At 44.9% G+C, this 23,818-nt stretch overlaps 1 protein-coding gene across 2 annotated transcripts in view; it reads right to left on the bottom strand.

The window, feature by feature from the left end:
- The window catches only part of LOC124720039 (insulin-like growth factor 2 mRNA-binding protein 1), an 858,327-nt gene that overhangs the window by 214,260 nt on the left and 620,249 nt on the right, over positions 1-23,818 (bottom strand). Inside the window, exon 1 of one of the 2 annotated variants that reach the window (XM_047245295.1) lies at positions 19,591-19,831. The exons of the other annotated variant lie outside the window; for it this stretch is intronic. Within the exon in view, the coding sequence (XP_047101251.1) occupies positions 19,591-19,712 (122 nt within the window). The 5' untranslated portion in view covers positions 19,713-19,831. Of the gene's footprint in view, positions 1-19,590; positions 19,832-23,818 lie in introns of those variants that run through there. 2 annotated transcript variants of the gene reach the window in all.

The raw sequence follows: 23,818 nt of genomic DNA, 5'->3' as shown, positions 1-23,818 counted from the left end.
TTAAACTGGGTGATGCTGTGGGAATTAGATTAGGAAATGAGACGCTTAAAGTAGTAAATGAGTTTCGCTATTTGGGGAGCAAAATAACTGATGATGGTCGAAGTAGAGAGGATATAAAATGTAGACTGGCAATGGCAAGTAAAGCGTTTCTGAAGAGGAAAAGTTTGTTAACATCGAGTATTGATTTAAGTGTCAGGAAGTCGTTTCTGAAAGTATTTGTATGGAGTGTAGCCATGTGTGGAAGTGAAACATGGACGATAAATAGTTTACACAAGAAGATAATAGAAGCTTTCGAAATGTGGTGCTAGAGAAGATTGCTGAAGATTAGATGGGTAGATCACATAACTAATGAGAAGGTATTGAATAGAATTGGGGAGAAGTTTGTGGCACAACTTGACTAGAAGAAGGGATCGGTTTGTAGGGCATATTCTGAAGCATCAAGGAATCACCAATTTAGTATTGGAGGGCAGCGTGGAGGGTAAAAATCGTAGATGGAGACCAAGAGATGAATACACTAAGCAAATTCAGAAGGATGTGATGAATGTCAGAGGGCTCTCAATGTAGAAAAAATGTAAGTTAATGCAGATGAGTAGGAGAAACAAACTCGTAATGTTCGAATAACATTCTGCTTGACCTAGTCACATCCTATAAATATCTAGGCGTACCAGTGCAAAGCGATATGAAATGGAACGAGTATGTACGTGTAGAAGGGAGGCGAATGGTAGGCTTCTGAGAATTTCAGGAAAGTGTGGTTCATCTATAAAGGAGACCACATCTGAGACACTAGTGCGACCTATTCTTGAGTACTGCTCGAGTGTTTGGCATGAGCAACAGGTCGGACTAAAGGAAGACATCGAAGCAATTTAGAGGTGGGCTATTAGATTTATTACCGGTAGGTTCGAACAACACGCAAGCATTATGGAGATGCTTCGGGGATTCAAATAGGAATCCGTGCAGCGATGGCGACTTCGCCGTCCGGAGTGGACGAGTGGTTCTAGGCGCTACAGTCTGGAACCGTGTGACCGCTACGATCGCAGGTTCGAATCCTGCCCCGGGCATGGATGTGTGTGGTGTTTTTAGGCTAGTTAGGTTTAAGTAGTTCTAAGTTCTAGGGGACTGACGACCACAGCAGTTAAGTCCCATAGTGCTCAGAGCCATTTGAACCCTTTGTAGGTGACTTCTTTTCCAGCAACAGAAAATTTAGAGACCCGACATTTGAAGCTACTGCCGTCAACATACATTTCACGTAAGGGCCATGAAGACAGGGTAAGGCATACAAGGTTTCCTACGGATATATATAAACAGACGTTTTTCCCTTGCTCTGTTTGCGAGTGGGACAGGAAACGATGTTGTGGCGTAACCACAAGCGCCGGAACGAAGAGGAGGAGCACAAGACCAGGGAAGGCGGTGAGGAAACGCCAGCCAATAGCCCGCTGAAAGGAGCGCCCCCTGAAAGGAGTGAATAAAAGCGCCGCTACTGCCAGCCTCGGCTGCTCAGATCGGCTCCCTATACGGACAGTATAGGAACAGCTGTAGACCGGACTCAGTATCGCAGTACAGTTGTCAGTGACATGTGTCAGCTTGCAGGAACTTTTGTCTATAGCGACGAACATTACTGTTTCCATGTTACCTGCGACACTGATGTAACTCCAAAGTTCAAGCATTGTCAAATCTCTTTTATACAGGGTGGCGCACGAAATGTGTTACCAATTGTTTCTTCCACAATTGACGACGCACACTAGATATCCCGCTGGGATCTCTACAGCAGTACCAGCAGAGCTTGGAAAAACAAACGAGTTACGAAATGGCGTGTAATTCACGATAGTGCCGCTGGGAGACTAGTAAGCAGCAATGGCTGACAATGGAAGACTGACTACACAATTACGATCGGCAATTGTGTTACTTTTTCATGAAACGAAAAGCCTCAGAGGCGTTTTCGACAACAGTTTAACACACGATGGGTCCCTTGCAAGAAGACCGTCCACAGGTTGTACGATAAATTTGTACAGGAAGGAACAGTATTGGAAGCGAAGCGACCTGAGCCTAAGCCTGTTTGTTCGCCGGAGAATATTGAAGCGGTACGAGTTGCTGTACAGAGAAGTCCCGGGAAATCGTGTAGAAAGCCAGCAGTGCAACTGGGAATATCCAGACGCTCCGTTCAACGCATTCTTAAAAGTGACCTCCATATGTACCCACACAAGATGACCTGTGCACAGAAGCTCACTGAAGAACACAAGCAGCAGAGACTACTGTTTGCTCAGTGGGCGGAGGATAGGGAAGAAACTCTCAACAACGTTTGGTTTTCAGACGAGGCGCATTTTCATTTAGACGGTGTGGTTAACGTACGCTTTTGGGCCACTGAAAACCCACAAGTGTTTTATGAACGACAACATTATGCTCCGAGGATTACAGCGTGGGCAGCAATTTCCAGTCACGGACTTATTGGACCCCTTTTCTTTGAAGAAACTGTGAACAGCGAGCGTTATTTGAGCATGCTTCGCAATAGCTTCATTCCACAGCTTCTTGCTACTGCCTTGCCCTTCAACACGCAGTGGTTCATGCAAGATGGAGCATGGCCACATACTGCAAACACTGTTCAAAATGGCTCTGAGCACTATGGGACTCAACTGCTGAGGTCATTAGTCCCCTAGAACTTAGAACTAGTTAAACCTAACTAACCTAAGGACATCACAAACATCCATGCCCGAGGCAGGATTCGAACCTGCGACCGTAGCGGTCTTGCGGTTTCAGACTGCAGCGCCTTTAACCGCACGGCCACTTCGGCCGGCGCAAACACTGTGTTAGAGTTTTTACACGAGCATTTCGACATGCGGATCGTTTCACTCAGGTTTCCAGGTCGCTTCAATGACTGACAAAATTGGCCCCCCAATAGTCCAGACCTCAATCCGTGTGACTTTCTAAAGGAAAAAAATTTCCCGAAACGTCCACGTGATTTAATGGAGCTCAGAAGACTTATTCTTCAAGCTTGCAGTGAAATTACGGAAGACATGTGCCGCAGGGTAATCACTAACTCTAGTGTTCGTTTGAAGGAAGTTAGGAAACGAAATGGTGGACATATTGAGTATATGCTGAGTTAGAACAAATCTCCATGGACAGCTCTTCATTGTAGTATATGTTCCTTTCAGATTGTATTGACAATAAAGTTTATATTCAAAAACAAATTGGTAACACATTTCGTGCGCCACCCTGTACGTAGATGTTGACAACAGCTTAATGGTCGCTGGTGCATGAGGCCGTGCTTCAATACGTCTCTGCAACATGTGTCACATTTGCTCGATGGGATTTAGGTCGAGGGAAGGGGCAGGCCAGTCCATTCGTGTAATGTCCTCTCGTTCCTATTGCTCCTCCACCTGCGCTCTTCGAAGCGGTCGTGCAACATGAAAGCAGAGACGAAGTAGAATCTTACGTTCACAGTTTAACACAATAAGTCAAGTATTAAAGTTAGAAAATGTATAGGGGAGAGTTAAGTGCTGACTACGCTCGGAAGTACTAGCATTCGCCATTTCTGGCAGTTGTAGAAAACCGTCACTAGCAGACGCCTTTCTCTTTCCGTCTAGGCTTTTTATAGTTAATTTTCTCCGATGGCGCCCTTCTTGGAGCAATATTTTGAAGAGAAACATTACCTGATAAGAAACAGGTAAGTAATTAATTCGATTCAGAGCGTTTTTCAGTATATTTCAATGTTCGTATGACGAACATAATGTGAATGGTAACTTTCCCACGCCAGGTTTTGCCTATTTATCTCAATCTGACACCCAAACCTCCGGTTGTCAGACACTCAGATCGGTACCAAACACTGCGTGTCGAGGGGTATCGTGCCAAATTTTGTCCAACTAGTGCATTAAATCGTCAAAATCCCTAGCTCGTTGGAGTACACCGCTCATAATGCTCTCAGCGTCTCAGCCGCTGAAAGATCCGGCGACCGTTGCTCGCCAGCACGAAGACATGTAGTAGAAAGTCTCGCCGTGTTAGGCGGGCATTATCTTGCTGAAATGTAAGCCCAGGACGGCTTGCCATGAAAAGCAACAAAACGGTGACAACCAAGGGGGACTTCTCATGAAAAGAAATGGCATTCCAGGGCATCACTCCTGGTTGTCGGGCATTATGGCGGACGACAGTCTTGTTGGTAGCCCAACCCCGTCCCGATGGTCTCCAGGATCTCATTGACTGGAGTAGATTTGTCTCCATGAATGAGACCCGCTTCGAACTCAGCCCCGATGTGGCCGGAGATACCAACCTGACTGTTGCCCGTCAACCAAGACTGGACTGGAGTGTCGTTTCTTTTCATAGCAGGGTCCCTTTGGTTGCATTCCGCGGCACCCTTATAGCACAGCGGTAAGACGGCGATATTCTACGCTCTGTTTTGTTACCCTTTGTAGGAAACCATCCTGGGCTTACATTTCAGCAAGATAATGCCCGCCCGCACACGGCGAGAGATTCAATTGCTTGTCTTCGTGCTTGCCAAACACTACCTCGGCCAGCTATGTCGCCTGACCTCTCCCCGACTGAGAACGTTCGGAGCATTATGGGGAAGAGCCCTAAAACCGGCTCGGGATTTTGACGAAGTAACGTACCAGTTGGACAGAATTCGGCACGACATCCCCGAGGAGGACATCCAAAAACTCTGTCGATCAGTACCAAGCCGAATAACTGCTGCTTAAGCGCCGGTGGTCCAACGCTTTATTGCCTTGCTGAACCTGTGAAGTTCTTTCTCTCGAACAAATCACCCTACTTATCTGTAATCGTACTCAATTATTTACCTCTACATGTGATCACATCTACCAATTCCCGATTCTCCGAGCGGTCTAAAGCGCCTTGCCACGGACCGCGGGTCCGCAGCTCGTGGTCTCGCGGTAGCGTTCTCGCTTCCCGAGCACGGGGTCCCGGGTTCGATTCCCGGCGGGGCCAGGGATTTTCTCTGCCTCGTGATGACTGGGTGTTGTGTGTTGTCCTTCGGTTAGTTAGGTTTAAGTAGTTCTAAGTTCTAGGGGACTGATGACCATAGCTGTTGTCCCATAGTGCTCAGAGCCATTTTGAACGGATCGCGAGGCCGCTCCAGTCGGAGATTCGAGTCCTCCCTCGGGCACAAGTGTGGCGTAAGTTGGATTAAATAGTGTGTAAGCCTAGGGGCCGCTGACCTCAGCAGTTTGGTCCCATACGAACTGACCACAAATTTCCAAAAAATTTCCGTTTCATTCGGATAGGTCCTTACTGCTGCATCGTCTTTTTTTCCTTTTTCATTACAATTAGAAACATATGCACATTTTTGGGGCAGCATAACTGAATCCGCGCGAATACCCAGATCATATTCAACCGGTACCGGAAAATGAGAGCATGTAGCAACGTCCAAGGAACTTTGTACATAATTTTAAACTTTTACGAAAATTTTTAAATTTTTCTCACTGACACCCCCACAAAATAATGAAAGGAAAAAAAAAGTTTGTTGTTGTTGTTGTTGTGGTCTTCAGTCCTGAGACTGGTTTGATGCAGCCCTCCATGCTAATCTATCCTGTGCAAGCTCCTTCATCTCCCAGTACCTACTGCAACCTACATCCTTTTGAATCTGCTTAGTGTATTCATCTCTTGGTCTCCCTCTGCGATTTTTACACTCCACACTGCCCTCCAATGCTAAATTTGTGATCCCTTGGTGCCTCAGAACATGTCCTACCAACCGATCCCTTCTTCTAGTCACGTTGTGCCACAAACTTCTCTTCTCCCCAATCCTATTCAATACCTCCTCATTACTTACGTGATCTACACACCTAATCTTCAACATTCTTCTGTAGCACCCATTTCAAAAGCTTCTATTCTCTTCTTGTCCAAACTATTTATTGTCCATGTTTTACTTCGATACATGCCTACACTCCATACAAATACTTTCAGAAACGACTTCCTAACACTTAAATCTATACTCGATGTTAACAAATTTCTCTTCTTCAGAAATGCTTTCCTTGTCATTGCCAGTCTACATTTTATATCCTCTCTACGACCATCATCAGTTATTTTACTCCCCAAATAGCAAAACTCTTTTACTACCCTAAGTGTCTCATTTCCTAATCTAATTCCCTCAGCATCATCCGACTTAATTCGACTACATTCCATTATCCTCGTTTTGCTTTTGCTGATGTTCATCTTATATCCTCCTTTCAAGACACTGTCATTCCGTTCAACTGCTCTTCCAAGTCCTTTGCTGTCTCTGACAGAAATACAATGTCATCGGCGAACCTCAAAGTTTTTATTTCTTCTCCATGGATTTTAATACCTACTCCAAATTTTTCTTTTGTTTCCTTTACTGCTTGCTCAATATACAGATTGAATAACATCGGGGAGAGGCTACAACCTTGTCTCACTCCCTTCCCAACCCCTGCTTCCCTTTCATGCCCCTCGACTCTTATAACTGCCATCTGGTTTCTGTACAAATTGTAAATAGCCTTTCGCTCCCTGTATTTTACCCCTGCCACCTTCAGAATTTGAAAGAGAGTATTCCAGTCAACATTGTCAAAAGCTTTCTCTAAGTCTACAAATGCTAGAAACGTAGGTTTGCCTTTCCTTAGTCTTCCTTCTAAGATAAGTCGTAAGGTCAGTATTGCCTCACGTGTTCCAACATTTCTACGAAATCCAAACTGATCTTCCCCAAGGTCGGCTTCTACCAGTTTTTCCTTTCGTCTGTAAATAATTCACGTTAGTATTTTGCATCCGTGACTTATTAAACTGATAGTTCGGTAATTTTCACATCTGTCAACACCTGCTTTCTCTGGGATTGGAATTATTATATTCTTCTTGAAGTCTGAGGGTATTTCGCCTGTCTCATACATCTTGCTCACCAGATGGTAGAGTTCTGTCATGACTGGCTCTCCCAAGGCCGTCAGTAGTTCTAGTGGAAGGTTGTCTACTCCCGGGGCCTTGTTTCGACTAAATTTTTGGTGCATCAGAGTTTTAGTTTCCTATTTGTTGAATGCTGCATCTGCTCGCCACACATTTTGCAAATGTTCAAACTTGTGTGAATTCCTAAGGGACCAAACTGCTGAGGCCATCGGTCCCTAGACTTACACACTACTTTAACTTATGCTAAGAACACACACACACACACACACCCATACCCAAGGGAGAACTCGAACCTCCGGCGGGAGGGGCCGTGCAGTCTGTGACATGGCGCCTCAAACCGTGCGTCCACTCCGCGGGCACACATTTTGCAGACAGTATCCAAATACACCACTGAATGTATCTGCAAAATTATATCATTTTACGACACACAGTTGTGGATGTAGGACGTTTTGTACACGGAAAACCCATTCGCTAAAGAATCGAGAGCGAGGAGGTTGCTGGCCACTTCTACACCGTCTGCTCTACGGCGCTCTTTTTTCCGGGAAGCTGATGAAGACACATTTCTTCCCGTGGAAAACTCGAGACACAGCAAGGCAAAACTGAGATTTCATAATTACTCGTTGATAGCGAGATGACGCGGCCATCTGCGTGATTCAAACCGGCGTCCCCTTATCTCGCGATAGGCGGACACGCGCGTACCACGACGCCAGCTGCAACTTGAATACACGGCACACATGCAGCCACACGTTTCTCTGTGGCGCATGGGCTCTCAAATCGCCAGTCGGTGCAAGTCAACAACTTCGGATAAACAACCTAACTGTGTGCGGAAGAGACGTCTGCGCCTGCTAGTAGCTCTGCAGCGACCCTGAATGCACAGGGCGGAAGAATAAAGGAAGTTGGTGTTTTTTTTTCTTCTTCTTCTTCTTCTTCTGCGACCGCGCCCCATGTGGGCGGAGCGGGTGGGCTGTCAGCGGTGCAAGCAACTCAACCCGCTCTTCAGCCAACGGACAAAGAACATTTGACGGAAGAACAAGAAACAGACAGCGGAGATACGAGTATACAGCGTGGTCCATTGATAGTGATCGGGCCAGATATCTCACGAAATAAGCATCAAACTAAAAAACTACAAAGAATGAAACTCGTATAGCTTGAAGGGGGAAACCAAATGGGGCTATGGTTGGCCCGCTAGATGGCGCTGCCATAGGCCAAATGGATATCAACTGCATTTTTTCAAATAGGAACCTCAATTTTTTATTACATATTCGTGTACTACGTAAAGAAATATGAATGATTTAGTTGGACCACTTTTTTCGCTTTGTGATAGATGGCGCTCTAACAGTCACAAACGTATATGTACGTGGTGTAGCGTAACATTCCGCCAGTGCGGTATTTCCTTCGTGATACATTAGCCGTGTTAAAATGGACCGTTTACCAATTGCGGAAAAGGTCGATATCGTGTTGATGTATGGCTATTGTGATCAAAATGCCCAACGGGCGTGTGCTATGTATGCTGCTCCGTATCCTGGTCAACATCACCCAAGTGTCCGGATCGTTCGCCAGATAGTTGCATTATTTAACGAAACAGGAAGTGTTCAGCCACGCGTGAAACGTCAACCACGACCTGCAACAAATGATGATGCCCAAGTAGGTGTTTTAGCTGCTGTCGCGGCTAATCCGCACATCAGTAGCAGACAAATTGCGCGAGAATTGGGAATCTCAAAAACGTCCGTGTTGAGAATGCTACATCAACATCGATTGCACCTGCGCCATATTTCTATGCACCAGGAATTGCATGGCGACGACTTTGAACGTCGTGTACAGTTCTACCACTGGGCACAAGAGGAATTACGGGACGATGACAGATTTTTTGCACGCATTCTATTTAGCGACGAAGCGTCATTCACCAGCAGCGGTAACGTAAACCGGCATAATATACACTATTGGGCTACGAAAAATACATGATGGCTGCGACAAGTCGAACATCAGCGACCTTGGCGGGTTAATGTATGGTGCGGCATTATGGGAGGAAGGATAATTGGCCCCCATTTTATCTAAATGATGCAATGTATGCTGATTTCCTACGTAATGCTCTACCGATGTTACTACAAGATGTTTCACTGCATGCTAGAATGGCGATGTACTTCCAACATGATGGATGTCCGGCACATAGCTCGCGTGCGGTTGAAGCGGTATTGAATAGCATATTTCGTGACAGGTGAATTGGTCAGGCGTTCTCAGACATGACAAGTTCACAAAAGTACATGCATCACATTCAAATTTTTTTTTCTTTATTGAATTTCGATTCCCCCCGAAGGGGGCGGTCTGGCAGCAGCTTAGTATGCCGCTCTTCAGCCTACAGACTTTGTTTAAAAAGGTGAAGATAATATATAATAAAAAAAACAGGCGATAAAGTCGATGACTTAAAGGGTAACATGGCGAAAAAATCGTGGAACCTAAAACATAGAACAAAGGGATGATGATGCTAATAAAAATACATACGAAGCATATTCAAACGTACCTACATTCTTCTTTTAATTTAAAAAACCTACTTGTTACCAACTGTTCCTCTAAAATTGTGAGCCATATGTTTGTGACTACTACAGCGCCATCTATCACAAAGCGAAAAAAGTGGACCAACTAAAACATTCATATTTCTTTACGTACTACACGAATATGTAATAAAAAATGGGGGTTCCTATTTTTAAAAAACGCAGTTGATATCCGTTTGACCTATGGCAGCGCCATCTAGCGGGTCAACCATAGCGCCATCTGGTTTCCCCCTTCAACCTGACAAGTTTCGATCTTTGTAGTTTTTTCGTTTGACGTTTATTTCGTGAGATATTTGGCCCGGTCACGATCAATGGACCACCCTGCATACAATGAATTTAAAACTTTTAAAAGGTAATAAGGAGTCAGTTGTTGAAAAGGCAAAGGCCGCCCGGCGAAGAGGTAGGTATGTGTCGATGTCAGGATGGAGGACTGCATCGATGGGTAGGAGTACCGTTGAGACAGAAGAGGGGGGTGGAATAGAGGGGGAAATTGGTGATACTAATAGCTGTTGGGAGCAAGTGGGTAAAAGGGGCTGGGGAAAGAAAGGCAGATTGGAGGGGGATGGAGGGGGGGTACAGAAATGAAGGGCGGGGGGGGGGGGGAGAGGAAGCTCTGCTAAGGTGGATCGGGTGCGGTGACCTATTGCTGGTAGAATGGGTAAATGTCTGGTCACAGGTCATGATCTGGGAGGGGGAGGTGGTTGAAGTTTCGTTGGGAGAGCATGTGGAGGGTGGGGGTGGGGGTGTCCGATGAAAGTTATCCAAACAAAGTACAGGGTGTATCAAAAAGAGTCATCCGTTTGGCACGTCTATATTTCTGAAACTAATACACATATACAATGAATTTTGTTTTTTGATGAACGGGAAACAAAAAAGTTTTTTTTTTTCATACGTTTTAGTAGGTGTTCAATATGTCCCCCTTGTGATACATGTCATATGTCAACGCGGTATTCAAATTGTTTCCACATTGCAGAGAACATGTCTTAAGAGATACAGCTTCCACAGCTGCTGTTATGCGATGTCTCAGTTTGTTCACTGTTGTTGTTAATGGAGGCACATAAACAGTCTTTTATAAACCCCCACAAGAAATAATCACATACAGTCAGGTTCGGTGACCTTGGAGGCCAGTAATGTAACGTTCAATCATTTGGTCCAGTGCGACCGGTCCATCGTTCAGTAGTCCTTTGATTTAAAAATTCCCGTACTTCCGGATGACAGTGTGGCGGTGCCCCATCCTGTTGGTAATTGAAGTCGTTCGAATCAGTCTCCAACTGTAGGAAAGCATAGCGAGATAGGTGCTTCCTGTAAGTGTTCTCGGCAAAGAAAAATCGACCATGCACCTTTTCACATCAAACTGCACAAAACAAATTAAATTTTGGAGAGTCACTCCCACGTACAACTTCATGTGGTTGTTCCGTACCCCATACTCCCACATTATGACGGTTCAAAAAATGGTTCAAATGGCTCTGAGCACTATGGGAGTTAACTTCTGAGGTCATCAGTCCCCTAGAACTTAGAACTACTTAAACCTAACTAACCTAAGGACATCACACACATCCATGCCCGAGGCAGCGGTCACGTGGCTCCAGACGAAAGCGCCTAGAACCGTACGGCCACACCGGCCGGCTATGGCGGTTCACCTTTCCGTTTAAATGGAATGTTGTCTCGTCACTAGAGACTAAGCGCGGAAGAAAACTGTCAACCTCCATCTTGCCAAGAACGAAATTACGGAACGCCACACGTTGTTGTTTGTTACCTTCACGAAGAGCTTGGAGTAGGTGAATTTTGTACGGTTTCATGTGCAAACGTCGACGCAACACGCGTCAGACGGATATTGAGGACATGTTGAGCTGTCGAGCTGCACGGCGAACGGATTTCTTGTGGAACTATGACAGATGCGTTCGACGTCTGTGTCAGACACCCGGGGACGGCCCGCCGATTCTCGGAATTATTCATGCCATCGTCTAATGCCCTGTGCTGTAGGACGATCCACACCATGTCTAGTACGAAAATCACGCTGGACAGTTATTACTGACTCGCACTGCGCAAAACATAGAACACAAAACGCTTTCTGTTGTCCCGACGCCATTTTTATTACAACTGAAGTGGGCGCACACTGCTGCTACCTACCGGGAACCGTGTAAAACTCTTTCCAACAGTACATCGTTCACGAACGTATCTCAACTAACTTAATAGGTATGATTTTTTTTAAAATCGGATGATTCTTTTTGATACACCCTGTATTACAGAGCCATTACTGTTCACAAAATATTGAGAGGGGCCAAAACATTATGAGCACCTGCTTAACATTCTGGAGACCAAGCCCGAGCATAACTCGGCTTAAAACTTTGTGTTAAAAAGTCCGCGCCCGAGTACAACCCGGGCCCAATTTTTTTGTGGCTCGAGCCACATGTCTAGAGAACTGGACTCATTTCGAATGAGAACAATGTACGAACGCCTCGCGGCCTACCCACAGACTGGCGCTGCCTTCTGTTGTCAATTTCTAGAACTATTTTCAAAAAAGCATTTGCGAGCGTAACAGCTGCGGTCGTCAATGGCTGTGCCAATATCGTCGCACTGACATAATTTCGTGCATGTACTCGTCAGGTTTCGCAGTTTGTTGCGATTCTGCTACAAATCCGTCATGTTTGTTGAATGAGCAAGAAAATTTGGGAGCTCGAGAAGAAGAAATCGTGCACCAACATATCTCGCACATTTGTCTTGGGAGGATGGCTCAAAAAATGGTTCAAATGGCTCTGAGCACTATGGGACTTAACTGCTGAGGTCATCAGTCCCCTAGAACTTAGAACAACTTAAACCTAACTAACCTAAGGACATCACCCACATCCATGGCCGAGGCAGGATTCGAACCTGCGACCGTCTCGGTCGCGCGGTTCCAGACTGTAGCGCCTAGAACCGCTCGGCCACTCCGGCCGGCTCTTGGGAGGATCGATATACTTCGTGTCTTCGTTATTTTAAAATTTGTAATCTATCAAAGAACTGGAGTAAATACGAAAAATGAATCTGGAAACTTGGCCCTTTTTAATGTTGAAGAATTATCAGTTACATGTGTCAAAACACAATAGAACTAATGGCAATAACTGCCAGTGGGCATTGATCTAAATCAATGGGGAAAATTTCTGCCCGACCAGGATCGAACCAAGGTCTCCTGATTACCAGGCACATGCCATCCGGACACAGTGATTATTGCAACTGCACGGAGTACTCTAGCACGTCTCTCGTCAGAGCCAAATTCTCAGCATAGCCACACACGACTTACGTAGTGCCCCTTGCCCATACGAGCCAGCAACGCCTTAAATAACGGCATAAATGGCCGCTTACCTACGCCCAAGATTCTTCTAAAGTGGCCGGCTTCCAATACGTTAACAGCGTGATGGTTCATAATTGGAACGCAACTAAGTAGCGACTCTAAGGGCGTGGACTGGACGGTTTCTTGATAGGTTTATGTCGCCAGATGTCCACGCATAGGTCACATATTTCCTGCCTACGTTTAGCGGCAGCGGAGTTGGCCCCCCATAGCGCCCCACTATGTTCCATCGGGTTCAGATCTGGCGAATTTGGTGGTGAAGGCGTCAACGTGAGTTCACTACCATTCTTCTTAAATCCTTGTAGCACGATTCCGACCTGGTAGCACGTACAGTTAACTTACTGGAATATGCTATCGTCATCAGAGATGGCGTCAAACATGATGGGACGCAGGTGATCTGCAATAATATTCGTGTAGTCCACAGATGTCATACCCGCATCCAGTGACGCCTACAGGCTCAAGATGACACGGCGGTCGGTCAGTACCGTTAGGGTCTTACGAAACCTGTCCGGACGGAGTTTAGTTTTTAGTATACTAGTCCACAGATGTGATGATGACGATGATGTTCGGTTTGTGGGGCGCTCAACCGCGTGTTCATCAGCGTCCGTACAAAGCCCCAATTTTTTACACAGTCCAATCTAGCCGCTGTCACAAATGATGATGATGAGGAGGACAACACAGACACCCAGTCCCCGGGCAGAGCAAAATCCCCTACCCGGTCGGGAATCGAACCCGGGACCCCGTCATCCACAGGCAACAACGCTAGCCTCTAGACCACGAGCGGTGGACGTCCACAGATGTCTGGTACCTTCGATTCGGGGAGAATCGTGGAGCGTACGTCAGCTTACAGCACTGGCCACTACTGTGATTTCCTTGCCGCCTCCAGATGAGTGTACAGAAACAAGAAGCCAACTTGTGTATCCATGTCCACTGGAGTCGCAATCTTCTTCCTGTCTTCAGTGCTTTGTCTGCTCTGAGTGCTGGATGCTGTTGCTGTAGCGCTTACTCCATGGGAAAAGTTTTGAGTCCTGTGCTACCCCTTTCTAAGGTACGTGATTGATTTCCTTGCTATATTTCGGATATCTATGTTACACTATGTGATGAAAAGTATCCGGACACCTGGCTGAAAATGACTTACAAGTTCGTGGCGCCCTTCATCGGTAGTGCTGGAATCTAATATAGTGTTCGCCCATCCTTTGCCTTGATGACAGATTCCACTCTTGCAGGCATACGTTCAATCAGGTGCTGGAAGGTTTTCTGGGGAATGGCAGCCCATTCTTCACGGAGTGTGGCACTGACGAGAGGTATCGATGTCGGTCGGTGAGGCGTTCCAAAATATCCCAAAGGTGTTCTGTAGGATTCAGGTCAGGACTGTGCAGGCCAGTCCATTACAGGAATGTTATTGTAACCACTCCGCCACAGGCCGTGCATTATGAACAGGTGCTCGATCGTGTTGAAAAATGCAATCGCCATCCCCGAATTGCTCTTCAACAGTGGGAAACAAGAAGGTGCTTAAAAAATTAGTGTTGGCCTGTGCTGTGACAGTGCCACGCAAAACAACAAAGGGTGCAAGCCTCCTACATGAAAAACACGACCACACCATAACACTACCGCCTCCGAATTTTACTGTTGGCACTACACACGCTGGCAGATGACGTTCACTGGGCATTCTCCATACCCACACCCTGCCATCCGATCGCCACATTATGTACCGTGATTCGTCACTCCACACAACGTTATTCCACTGTTCAGTCGTCCAATGTTTACGCTCCTTACACCAAGCGAGGCGTCGTTTGGCATTTACCGGTGTGATGTGTGGCTTATGAGCATCCAAGTTTTCTCACCTCCCGCCTAACTGTCATAGTACTTGCAATGGATTCTTTTGTAATGGTCTGTATTGATGTCCGCCTATTTCACATTACGATCAACTGTCGGCAGTCTCTGTCAGTCAACAGACGAGGTCGGCCTGTACGCTTTTGTGCTGTACGTGTCCCTTCACGTTTCCACTTCACTATCACATCGGAGACAGTGGACCTAGGGATGTTTAGGAGTGTGGACACAAGACGTATGACACAAGTGACACCCAATCACCTAATCACGTTCGAAGTCCGTGAGTTCCTCGGAGTGCCCCAATTTGCTACCTCAATGTCTAATGACTACTGACGTCGCTGACATGTAGCACCTGACAGTACGTTGCAGCAAAATGCACCTAATATGAAAAACGTATGTTCCTGGGGGTGTCCCGATACTTTTGATCACATAGTGTTTGTAAGGAAAGACATGTAACAAACGTTTATGGTAATTTCTATAAAAGATTGGACAGCATGACTAGATCTTACAACATGTTTGTCCTGCAGTACTGGCCAACCGTTTATCTTTCAGTATCGGCCAGCAGTAATTTACATTTTGAAGTTAGTTTTCTTCTTCTTACTTATTTTCAGATTGAAATGGCGGAAAATGAGAAAAACGTAAGACGAAAATTCAATGAACAGTGCATGAAAATAGCTCTGAGCAGATTATGTCCACGAGGGTCTCAAGCTGAAGCGTCTTCAACAATTAGAAAAGAAAGACATCGCCACTGAAGAGGAGAGATTAAAAGCTGAGAAAATAAAATCTGAAAAAGAGTCGAATAAAGCTGAACTGTCGGTAAATAGGGTCACCATGGAAAGCGAATTACAAAGTGGCGAAGAAAACCAGAATTTACTGGGATAATGAGTCAACAGAAGAGACTGAAAAAAAGCATTGTGTGTCTGGAGTCATTTGAAGAAAACTGGCCGGCCGCGGTGGTCTAGCGGTTCTAGGCGCTCAGTCCGGAACCGAGCGACTGCTACGGTCGCAGGTTCGAATCCTGCCTCGGGCATGGATGTGTGTGATGTCCTTAGGTTAGCTAGGTTTAAGTAATTCTAAGTTCTAGGGGACTGATGACCACGGCTCAGAACCATTTGAACCATTTTTTTGAAGAAAACTGGCCGCTGTGTACCAAGTGCTGAGGCTGGGCACATTTTGGATGTAGGGATCAGGAGAATAATATATATATCTCCAGAATGAAATTTTCAGTATGCAGCGGAGTGTGCGCTGATATGAAACTTCCTGGCCGGTTAAAACTGTGGGCCGGGCCGAGACTCGAACTTGTGACCTTTCTTTATCTTTCGCGGGCAAATGCTCTACCCCATGAGCTACCCAAGCACGACTCACAACTCGTGCTTGAGTAGTTCAGCCGCCGGCACTGTAGGTCAGCGCGTTCGGTCAGAGACCTGGCTAGTCTTTGTGATAAAAAAAAAATGAGTGGAAGGATCGACAACGAACTTCAATGGAAGTCATGTGACATACGCTTCAACGTAATACAAAGAACAACAACGAACAAAATGAAAAAAAGAAAACAAAAAAGGCTGGTAAAGCACTAGCCCGCAAAAGGCCAAGGTTCCGAGTTCGAGTCTCGAACCGGCACACTGTTTTAATCTGCCACGAGGTTTCACTTTATATATTACTTAAGACAGCTGTAAAATAGTGAACTAAAATATGATGAATTGAGCTGAAACACTAAAAATAAGTTCCCATGATTACGTGTTCTATTATTATTCAATGAGTGTCAGTGCAGTTATCATTAACAATAGATATTATCACAGAAATGACAAAATCCGACACTGCAGGGCACCTTCTACAAGATTTGTAATTGTAGCTCTTATACTTTCGATATAATTACGTACTATAAATAAAAAGTAAGAATCATTACACTGTGCTATTTACAGAACATCCCTGAGGCGAGAGACTAGTATATTAATATTCCGATCAACTACCACAGTTACAGTTTTCCGGCCGCTCCTGCTACCAAAGGTCCCATGGGAGCCCATTTCATAACACAACTTTCGCCGGCCCGTAACGGACGTTTAAGCAACCGTTCACTGGGTGACGGTCGTATCCAACCAGGCTACACGTTTCCACTGATCCACGGTACAATCTCGATGCTCCCGCGTCCACCGCAATCGTAATAGACCACTTCGTTAGGCCAGCATGAGAACGTGTAGCGTCTGTCTGCAGCATACCCGCGCTCAACAACGACCTCCGAAACACTTGCCTCTGTATTTCTGCTAGAAATAATCCGCACTGGGTATAGAATACTTTTTATTAAAAGTCACGACCGGTTTCGCGCCGTCAGAAGATTTCAACTGATTTTTACAAATAACACGGAGAAATACTTTAACAGAGAATCATTATCAATGGTGTAGAAAATAAAGGGATACTGAATGGCAGTAGTTGTGTTTAAACAGTTCTCATAAAGATTCTTTTTAGCAAGTTAGCGCCGGAGGATAACTTGCCTTATAGCCACTCCCCATCGTTCACGTCAAGTCGTAAACAAATAGCGAGCTGAAAGCGGTAGTCAATATTTAAAACGGAGGAGGTAGCAGAAACTATAAAAGTAAAATCTGGATGAAAACTAAACTGGCCAAACCCAAGTTGTAAACTGGTAACGCACCGAAACTATTTCACGGTATGCACCCAGTAAACAGGAAGAGTCTTACTGCAGCAGGAAGGAGAGTGATTGGCAGCAGGCAAGGCTGTACTGACCGCAATGCAGTGGGGGAGATATTTACAGGGAATTTGTATTACCACTCACGCTTTATTAATATTTTACATTTTAACCAGACACTTTCATTATATTTATAAATTGTATTGGTGAAAGAGAGAATTTATATTATCATTGAGGTTTTATAAATATGGTGCTCTTAAACTGTCCATTTTCAGCATTTTTATAAATGGGACTCAAATTTAGCACATTTACAGCCCCCCCCCCCTTTTCACACCCTCCCTAGTGATCGTTTTGTTCCTGTAGCCTCTGATGCCATCTGTAAACAGAACACTGAAGAAAATACAAAATTTAGGATAGCAGTTGCAAGAAAATACTTGCTGATAAAGATAAATATGTTTGCATCGAAAATAGATGTGTTAAGTGTTTGGAAGTCTTTTCTGAAAGTCGTTGTCTGGAGTGTAACCTCATATGGAAAACGAATGCCACAGAGAAGAGGAAAAAGCTTTTGAAATGTGGTGGCACAGAAGAATGGTGAGACTGGATGCATGGATTAGGTTATTAACGAAGAGCAGCTGAATCGAATGTGGGAGAAACGTGATAGGATATCCTGGAACATCAAGGAGTAACTAACATGGTAATGGCAAGAAGAATGAGAGGTAAGCCCAAGGTCTGGCTACAATAAGCACAGGTATTGCAGAAACATGGATAGATGAAGGGACTTGCTAAGGACAGACTAGCAAGAAAAGCTGCTGCAAACGAGGAATTAGCCTGAAGGCTAGAATAACAACAACAACTGCAATGTGTAAACAAATATCTGGCATCTACTAGAGCAACTGGAAAAAAACAAATTGTGTGGAGAAGAAGCCAGAACTGGAGAAGAAATTAGTCATATTTCGGAAAGTCACTGAAAAGAGTTTCAGCACAACAATATACAGTAAGATATGTTGGAATGTCCAGTCTATTCATGAGATCTGGTATCCCTGATTCCACCTATTCCAAAGCCAAGACAACTTCTGTCTGGCAAATGTTTAAGAGTCCAATCGATAGTTGTTGCAGCTTATCCATTTGTGGCTTGTCATTGGCAGTTATTATTGACGGTTTATAACATTCGCCTCTGCCACAATGTTCTTTATTAAAGGCTCCTGGTTCCATGGAATTAATCCTCCATCGCCGGCCGGAGTGGCCGAGCAGTTCTAGGTGCTGTAGTCTGAAACCGCGCGACCGCTACAGTCACAGGTTCGAATCCTGCCTCGGGCATGGATGTGTGTGATGTCCTTAGGTTAGTTAGGTTTAAGTAGTTCTAAGTTATAGGGGACTGATGACCTCAGAAGTTAAATCCTATAGTGCTCAGAGCCATTTGAATCAATGCTCCATCTTCAGGCATGTGCCTGGTTATATGTGTAGATTGACTGTGCCATCAGCTCTTGGTAGAATATTTTAAACATTATGAATGAAACAAACACAACACTGGTGTAATATTCCTGAATATTTATTATTTGTTACACAAACCGGTTTCTGTCTGTTACGCTTTCAGCAGGTACAAAGATAAGTATGTGCTGGAGTAACAAGGTGAAACATGAAGTATTAGATCACATCCATAAAGGAAGGAAAGTGAACTATCTCGAAATAATGGAAATTCATAAACACATGCCCATCAATCCAAGCTTAGTACCCTTACTCGCCACTTCAGACTGCAAATACTACTCATAATCCCATCCACACCATGTTGTAAATTACCCATATTACTTACACGCCTCATTTTCCTTTATTTTAGTTACTGTACTTTCTTTTATTGTGTTAAAAAAGTACTTTGTTCAGACACAGCTACTTCACTAACCTGCCTAATATCACTATTATATCTTATCTGTTTATAATTTAGGACTTATTAAAGACAAGATTATACTGTCCAACCACATCTTTGGAATTTATCATCGGGGTTTATTGTCAAATTATTTTCTTCTACGCACAACTGTTGGAATTTGTCTATAGTTCATTAGTTAATGTGTCACATATTTCATTTTAGTTAAATAATCTTACATCGCATTTATACTGAAATAATCCCTCTTGTTTTATTCCTAATTCTAACATTAATATTTTTCATAGCTGGAAACAAAGATATTCACAAATAATAAATTTTGTAGTATTACACCAGTGTTGTGTGTGCTTCATTCATAATGCATATGTTCATAATTGTTCACAGTGAAATATTTGAGGACGAACGATAATCCGAGTTGCAGCGAATACCCCATTGGACCGGCTCCCTCAGCCACCCCATTTAACTGGGCCGCTAAGGAACTCAGCTGCCCCATTCGCTTGGCTCGCGCAGCGGCGTCTCCTACCTTGGCCCTCGTCCGCCGTCGTATCCGTTCGACTCCCGCGACGAGTCGCGATGCTGCTGCTGCTGCTGCAGATGTTGCTGCTGCTGATGTTGTTGCTGATGGTTCTGATGTTGCTCCATCATGGTGATCCCACTGCACGCACGCTCGCCCGCACACACACTCACAGACGCACGCAACGAAACGTAAAACGGGCAGGGGACAACTCAGAAGGTTTGAAACAAAAATATGTCCAGTCGCGCCCAACACTGCCAACAAAAAGAAAATCCAATAAGTTTCTCTCCTACACGTATAGCTAACCACGATGGGTCCACGTGTGCGCAGATGTAGGAAAAACTGTAGCGCTCGAGGAAATTAAACTCCTTTCAGTAGCTCACTTTACAAATATCTGCTCTCAAAAATCGTGGATTGCACTGCGAACAGTGGTAAGGAGCATTCTGGGAACTCCTAGGATGACAGGTAAAGTAACAGACTGATCAGGAATAACCTGCTGTAGAAGGTGTATCCATTGCTGCAATGAAAATGAAATGGAAGTAGGTAGAGTGTATTACCGGATGGACGAATGGTATAGGAGCAAGAAGAAACAGAAGAAATGGCCTAGCAGAAGATGACATTACAAAACATATAGGAACAACACAGCTATGTGCAGCCTATTTGGAGGCGAGTGGGAGAACTGTTTCGACACAGTGCACAACTGTCACCATACAATCAGCTTGGCCTCTGGCTGTCCATTACGAAACCACTGCAATATATCGTCGTAGGGAGCCTCCTACACAGTGAATGACTACAGGAGGGCAGCCCAGCCAGCCAATAATAGGACACGCTTGTGCAGCAAAGTCTTGACTACCCTGTCGACTGTATAACAAGGAGGATCTGAGCGTCTTATAATGCTCAGGGTGGAGTACACGGTTATTTACGTTACCTAGCAGAAGAATTCGATTTCATAGGTACGTTCTTTCGAACAGACCGGCTTTATTTTGAATATACACTTTTTGTACACAATATTTGAGTGTTTAGAGAAAACAAAAAGATACACGTTATTTATGCGACAAAAATTTTACATGTGCGCTAGCGTTACATGAAGGCTTTGACGCTGGTGACGTTAAGAGATGGTGTTTAGACTGGCGTGTGATGAATACTGTTGTGGAATATGTCTCTCTTTGTGGGAGGAAGGAGTATTTGGTGTACGAGGCACCGATAGACACTCCACAAGAGCTGCTTACTGCTTGGAGATGCCGGCTGTGCATTAATGGAAACGTACATTTTCACCGACAGTTCTTAAACAATATTTATCACCTGGCAGTTTGAACACCGTCTCCAAACACCACTCGAGTCAAACCTTCACGCACCCAAAGTGACCAAGGTGCGCACTTGTTATACTTTTGTCAGATAATGAATTATATCTTTTTATCTCCTCTAAGCACTCTAAAATTTTGTACATGTAGTTTTTGTTATAACTTATACATATTTCAATGATAGAATTCACTGATACAATTGCTATCGTCGGTCAAAGTGAGGAATGGAACGAACAATCTAATGAGCATACACTATGGAATGGGAGTAATCCAAAAACAGGACGAAGGTATGAGGAGTAGCAGAATTGCGATTAGTGAGAAACCAAAATTCAAAATTGGACACCACGAAGTAAACGAAGGAAGCGATTCTGCTGCCTCGGAAGCAAAATTCCACGAAACATGGACGACATAAAAAGCATACTCGTACTGGGGAAGAGGGTATTCTTGGCCAGAAGAAGTCTACTAATATCAAACATTGTCCTTAATTTGAGGAAGACATACCTGAGACCGTGTGCGACTGGAGCCTAGCGGCGCATGGTAGTGTAACATGGACTCTGGGAACGTTGGAAAAGAAGCGAACTGAAGCGTTTGAGATGTGGTGCTACAGAAGACTGTCGAACATAATGTGGATATTGGAATACATCCAACAAATAATTGAGGACGTAAATGCCAGCACGATCCTCCTTAAAAAGAGAAAACCATCCTCTTGCTGCGCTCTGTCTAATGGCATTATCCTCATATACGACGTAGATGTTTCTGGTTGCCGCCGACGCTGTCAACACTCTACTGAACTCCGAATTCTCCACTTGGTACACCATTTTATAACAAATTAGAATTGTATATTGATACCTTCAGCTGCTGACTGACGTTGATACATATCAACGGGACAGGTAAAAATGTGTGCCCCGACTGGGACTCGAACCCGGGATCTCCTGCTTACATAGCAGACGCTCTATCCATCTGAGCCACCGAGGGCAGAGGAGATAGCGCGCCTGCATGTATTATCTCGCGCACGCCTCCCGCGCGACCCACATTCTCACCTTTTGTCCACATTCGTAGTGTCCCTACACAACACACTCATTACTCGTGGAAGACATTCCTACCAAGTCCAGTAAGAGTTCGGTTAATATTTGTGCATCCGCACAGAAGAGGAAGGTCATGGCCGGTATTGCCAGAACTATAAATGTATATGGATATGGTGTCTGTTCTTTCGGACATGTCCTTATAAGTATTTTCTAACAACGTCGACTCCACTGAGTACATCCAAAAGACAACATGTAAACTCGAACAGCAACAATGAAGTACGAACAAAAAATGGCGATCGATAGACAAACCTTTAGCAGCGGGATTACATGCAAAACAAAAACGCTACGAACTTATGCACCAACTTAACTGTTGTACAGTAGCGGATTTTTTTTCTGTATATACGCAAATGTTACATTTATACACGTTCAGCGTTAACTATCAGTCCCTGCACCACTTATTTATCCTCTGCAGGTCCTTCTGTAAATCGTTACTGTCGCCTGGCGTTACATACTTACCGACAACCGCATCATCTGCAAACAGTCTTAAAGAGCCCCGACATATTTTACTAGATCATTTATATAGATTGTAGACAGTAGCGGTCCTGTCACACATCATTGGGGTACTCCCGAAATTACCTTTACATCTGTCGATTTTGTTCCATTAAGAGGGACACGTTGAGTTCTCTCTGCAAGGAAGTCTTGAATCCAGTCGCAAATCTGGTCCGATACTCGGTTATCTCTTACGATTTTTCAATAAATGACAGCGCGGGACAGTCTCAAATTACTACCCGAGGAACACGGCATCAACCTATGCGCCAATGTCTACAGCGCCGTGGATCTCACGCAGGAACAGAGCGAGTTGTATTTCACAAGTTCTCTGTCTGGAGAATCCATCTCGTTTTTTATAGAGATTTTACTCACACTGCATTCACCCACCGTTTGAGAATGAGAGGACTTAGCGACTTCCGACAAACTTTATGGATGCACTATTGGCCATTAAAATTTCTACACCACGAAGATGACGTGCTACAGACGCGAAATTTAACCGACAGGAAGAAGATGCCGTGATATGCAAATGATTAGCTTTTCAGAGCATTCACACAAGGTTGGCGCCGGTGGCGACACCTACAACGCGCTGACGTGAGGGAAGTTTCCCACCGATTTCTCATACACAAACAGCAATTGATCGGCGTTGCCTGGTGAAACGTTGTTGTGATGCCTCGTGTAAGGAGGAGAAATGCGTACCATCACGTTTCCGACTTTGATAAAGGTCGGATTGTAGCATATCGCGATTGCTGTTTATCGAATCGCAACATTGCTGCTCGCGTTGGTCGAGATCCAATGACTGTTAGCAGAATATGGAATCGGTGGCTTCAGGAGAGTAATAGGAACGCCGCGCTGGATCCCAACGGCCTCGTATCACTAGCAGTCGAGATGACAGGCATCTTATCCACACGGCTGTAACGGATCGTGCAGCCACGTCTCGATCCCTGAGTCGACAGATGGGGACATTTGCAAGACAACAGCCATCTGCACGAATAGTTCGACGATGTTTGCAGCAGCACGGACTATCAGCTCGGAGACCGTGGCTGCGGTTACCCTTGACGCTGCATCATAGACAGAAGCGCCTGTGATACTCGACGACGAACCTGGGTGCACGAATGGCAAAACGACATTTTTCGGATGAATCCAGGTTCTGTTTACAGCATCATGATGGTCGCATCCGTGTTTGGCGACATCGCGGTGATCACTCATTGGAAGCGTGTATTCGTCATCGCCATATTGGCGTATCACCCGGCGTGATGCTATGGGGTGCCATTGGTTACACGTCTCGGTCACCTCTTGTTCCCATTGACGGCACTTTGAACAGAGGACGTTACATTTCAGATGTGTTACGACCCGTGGCTCTAC

The sequence above is a fragment of the Schistocerca piceifrons genome, chromosome 11 (assembly GCF_021461385.2).
Source record: "Schistocerca piceifrons isolate TAMUIC-IGC-003096 chromosome 11, iqSchPice1.1, whole genome shotgun sequence".
In the NCBI taxonomy this organism is placed as follows: Eukaryota; Metazoa; Arthropoda; class Insecta; order Orthoptera; family Acrididae; genus Schistocerca; species Schistocerca piceifrons.
The sequence above is the reverse complement of the archived record's forward strand: the minus strand, read 5'-3'. Positions and strand labels throughout refer to the sequence as shown.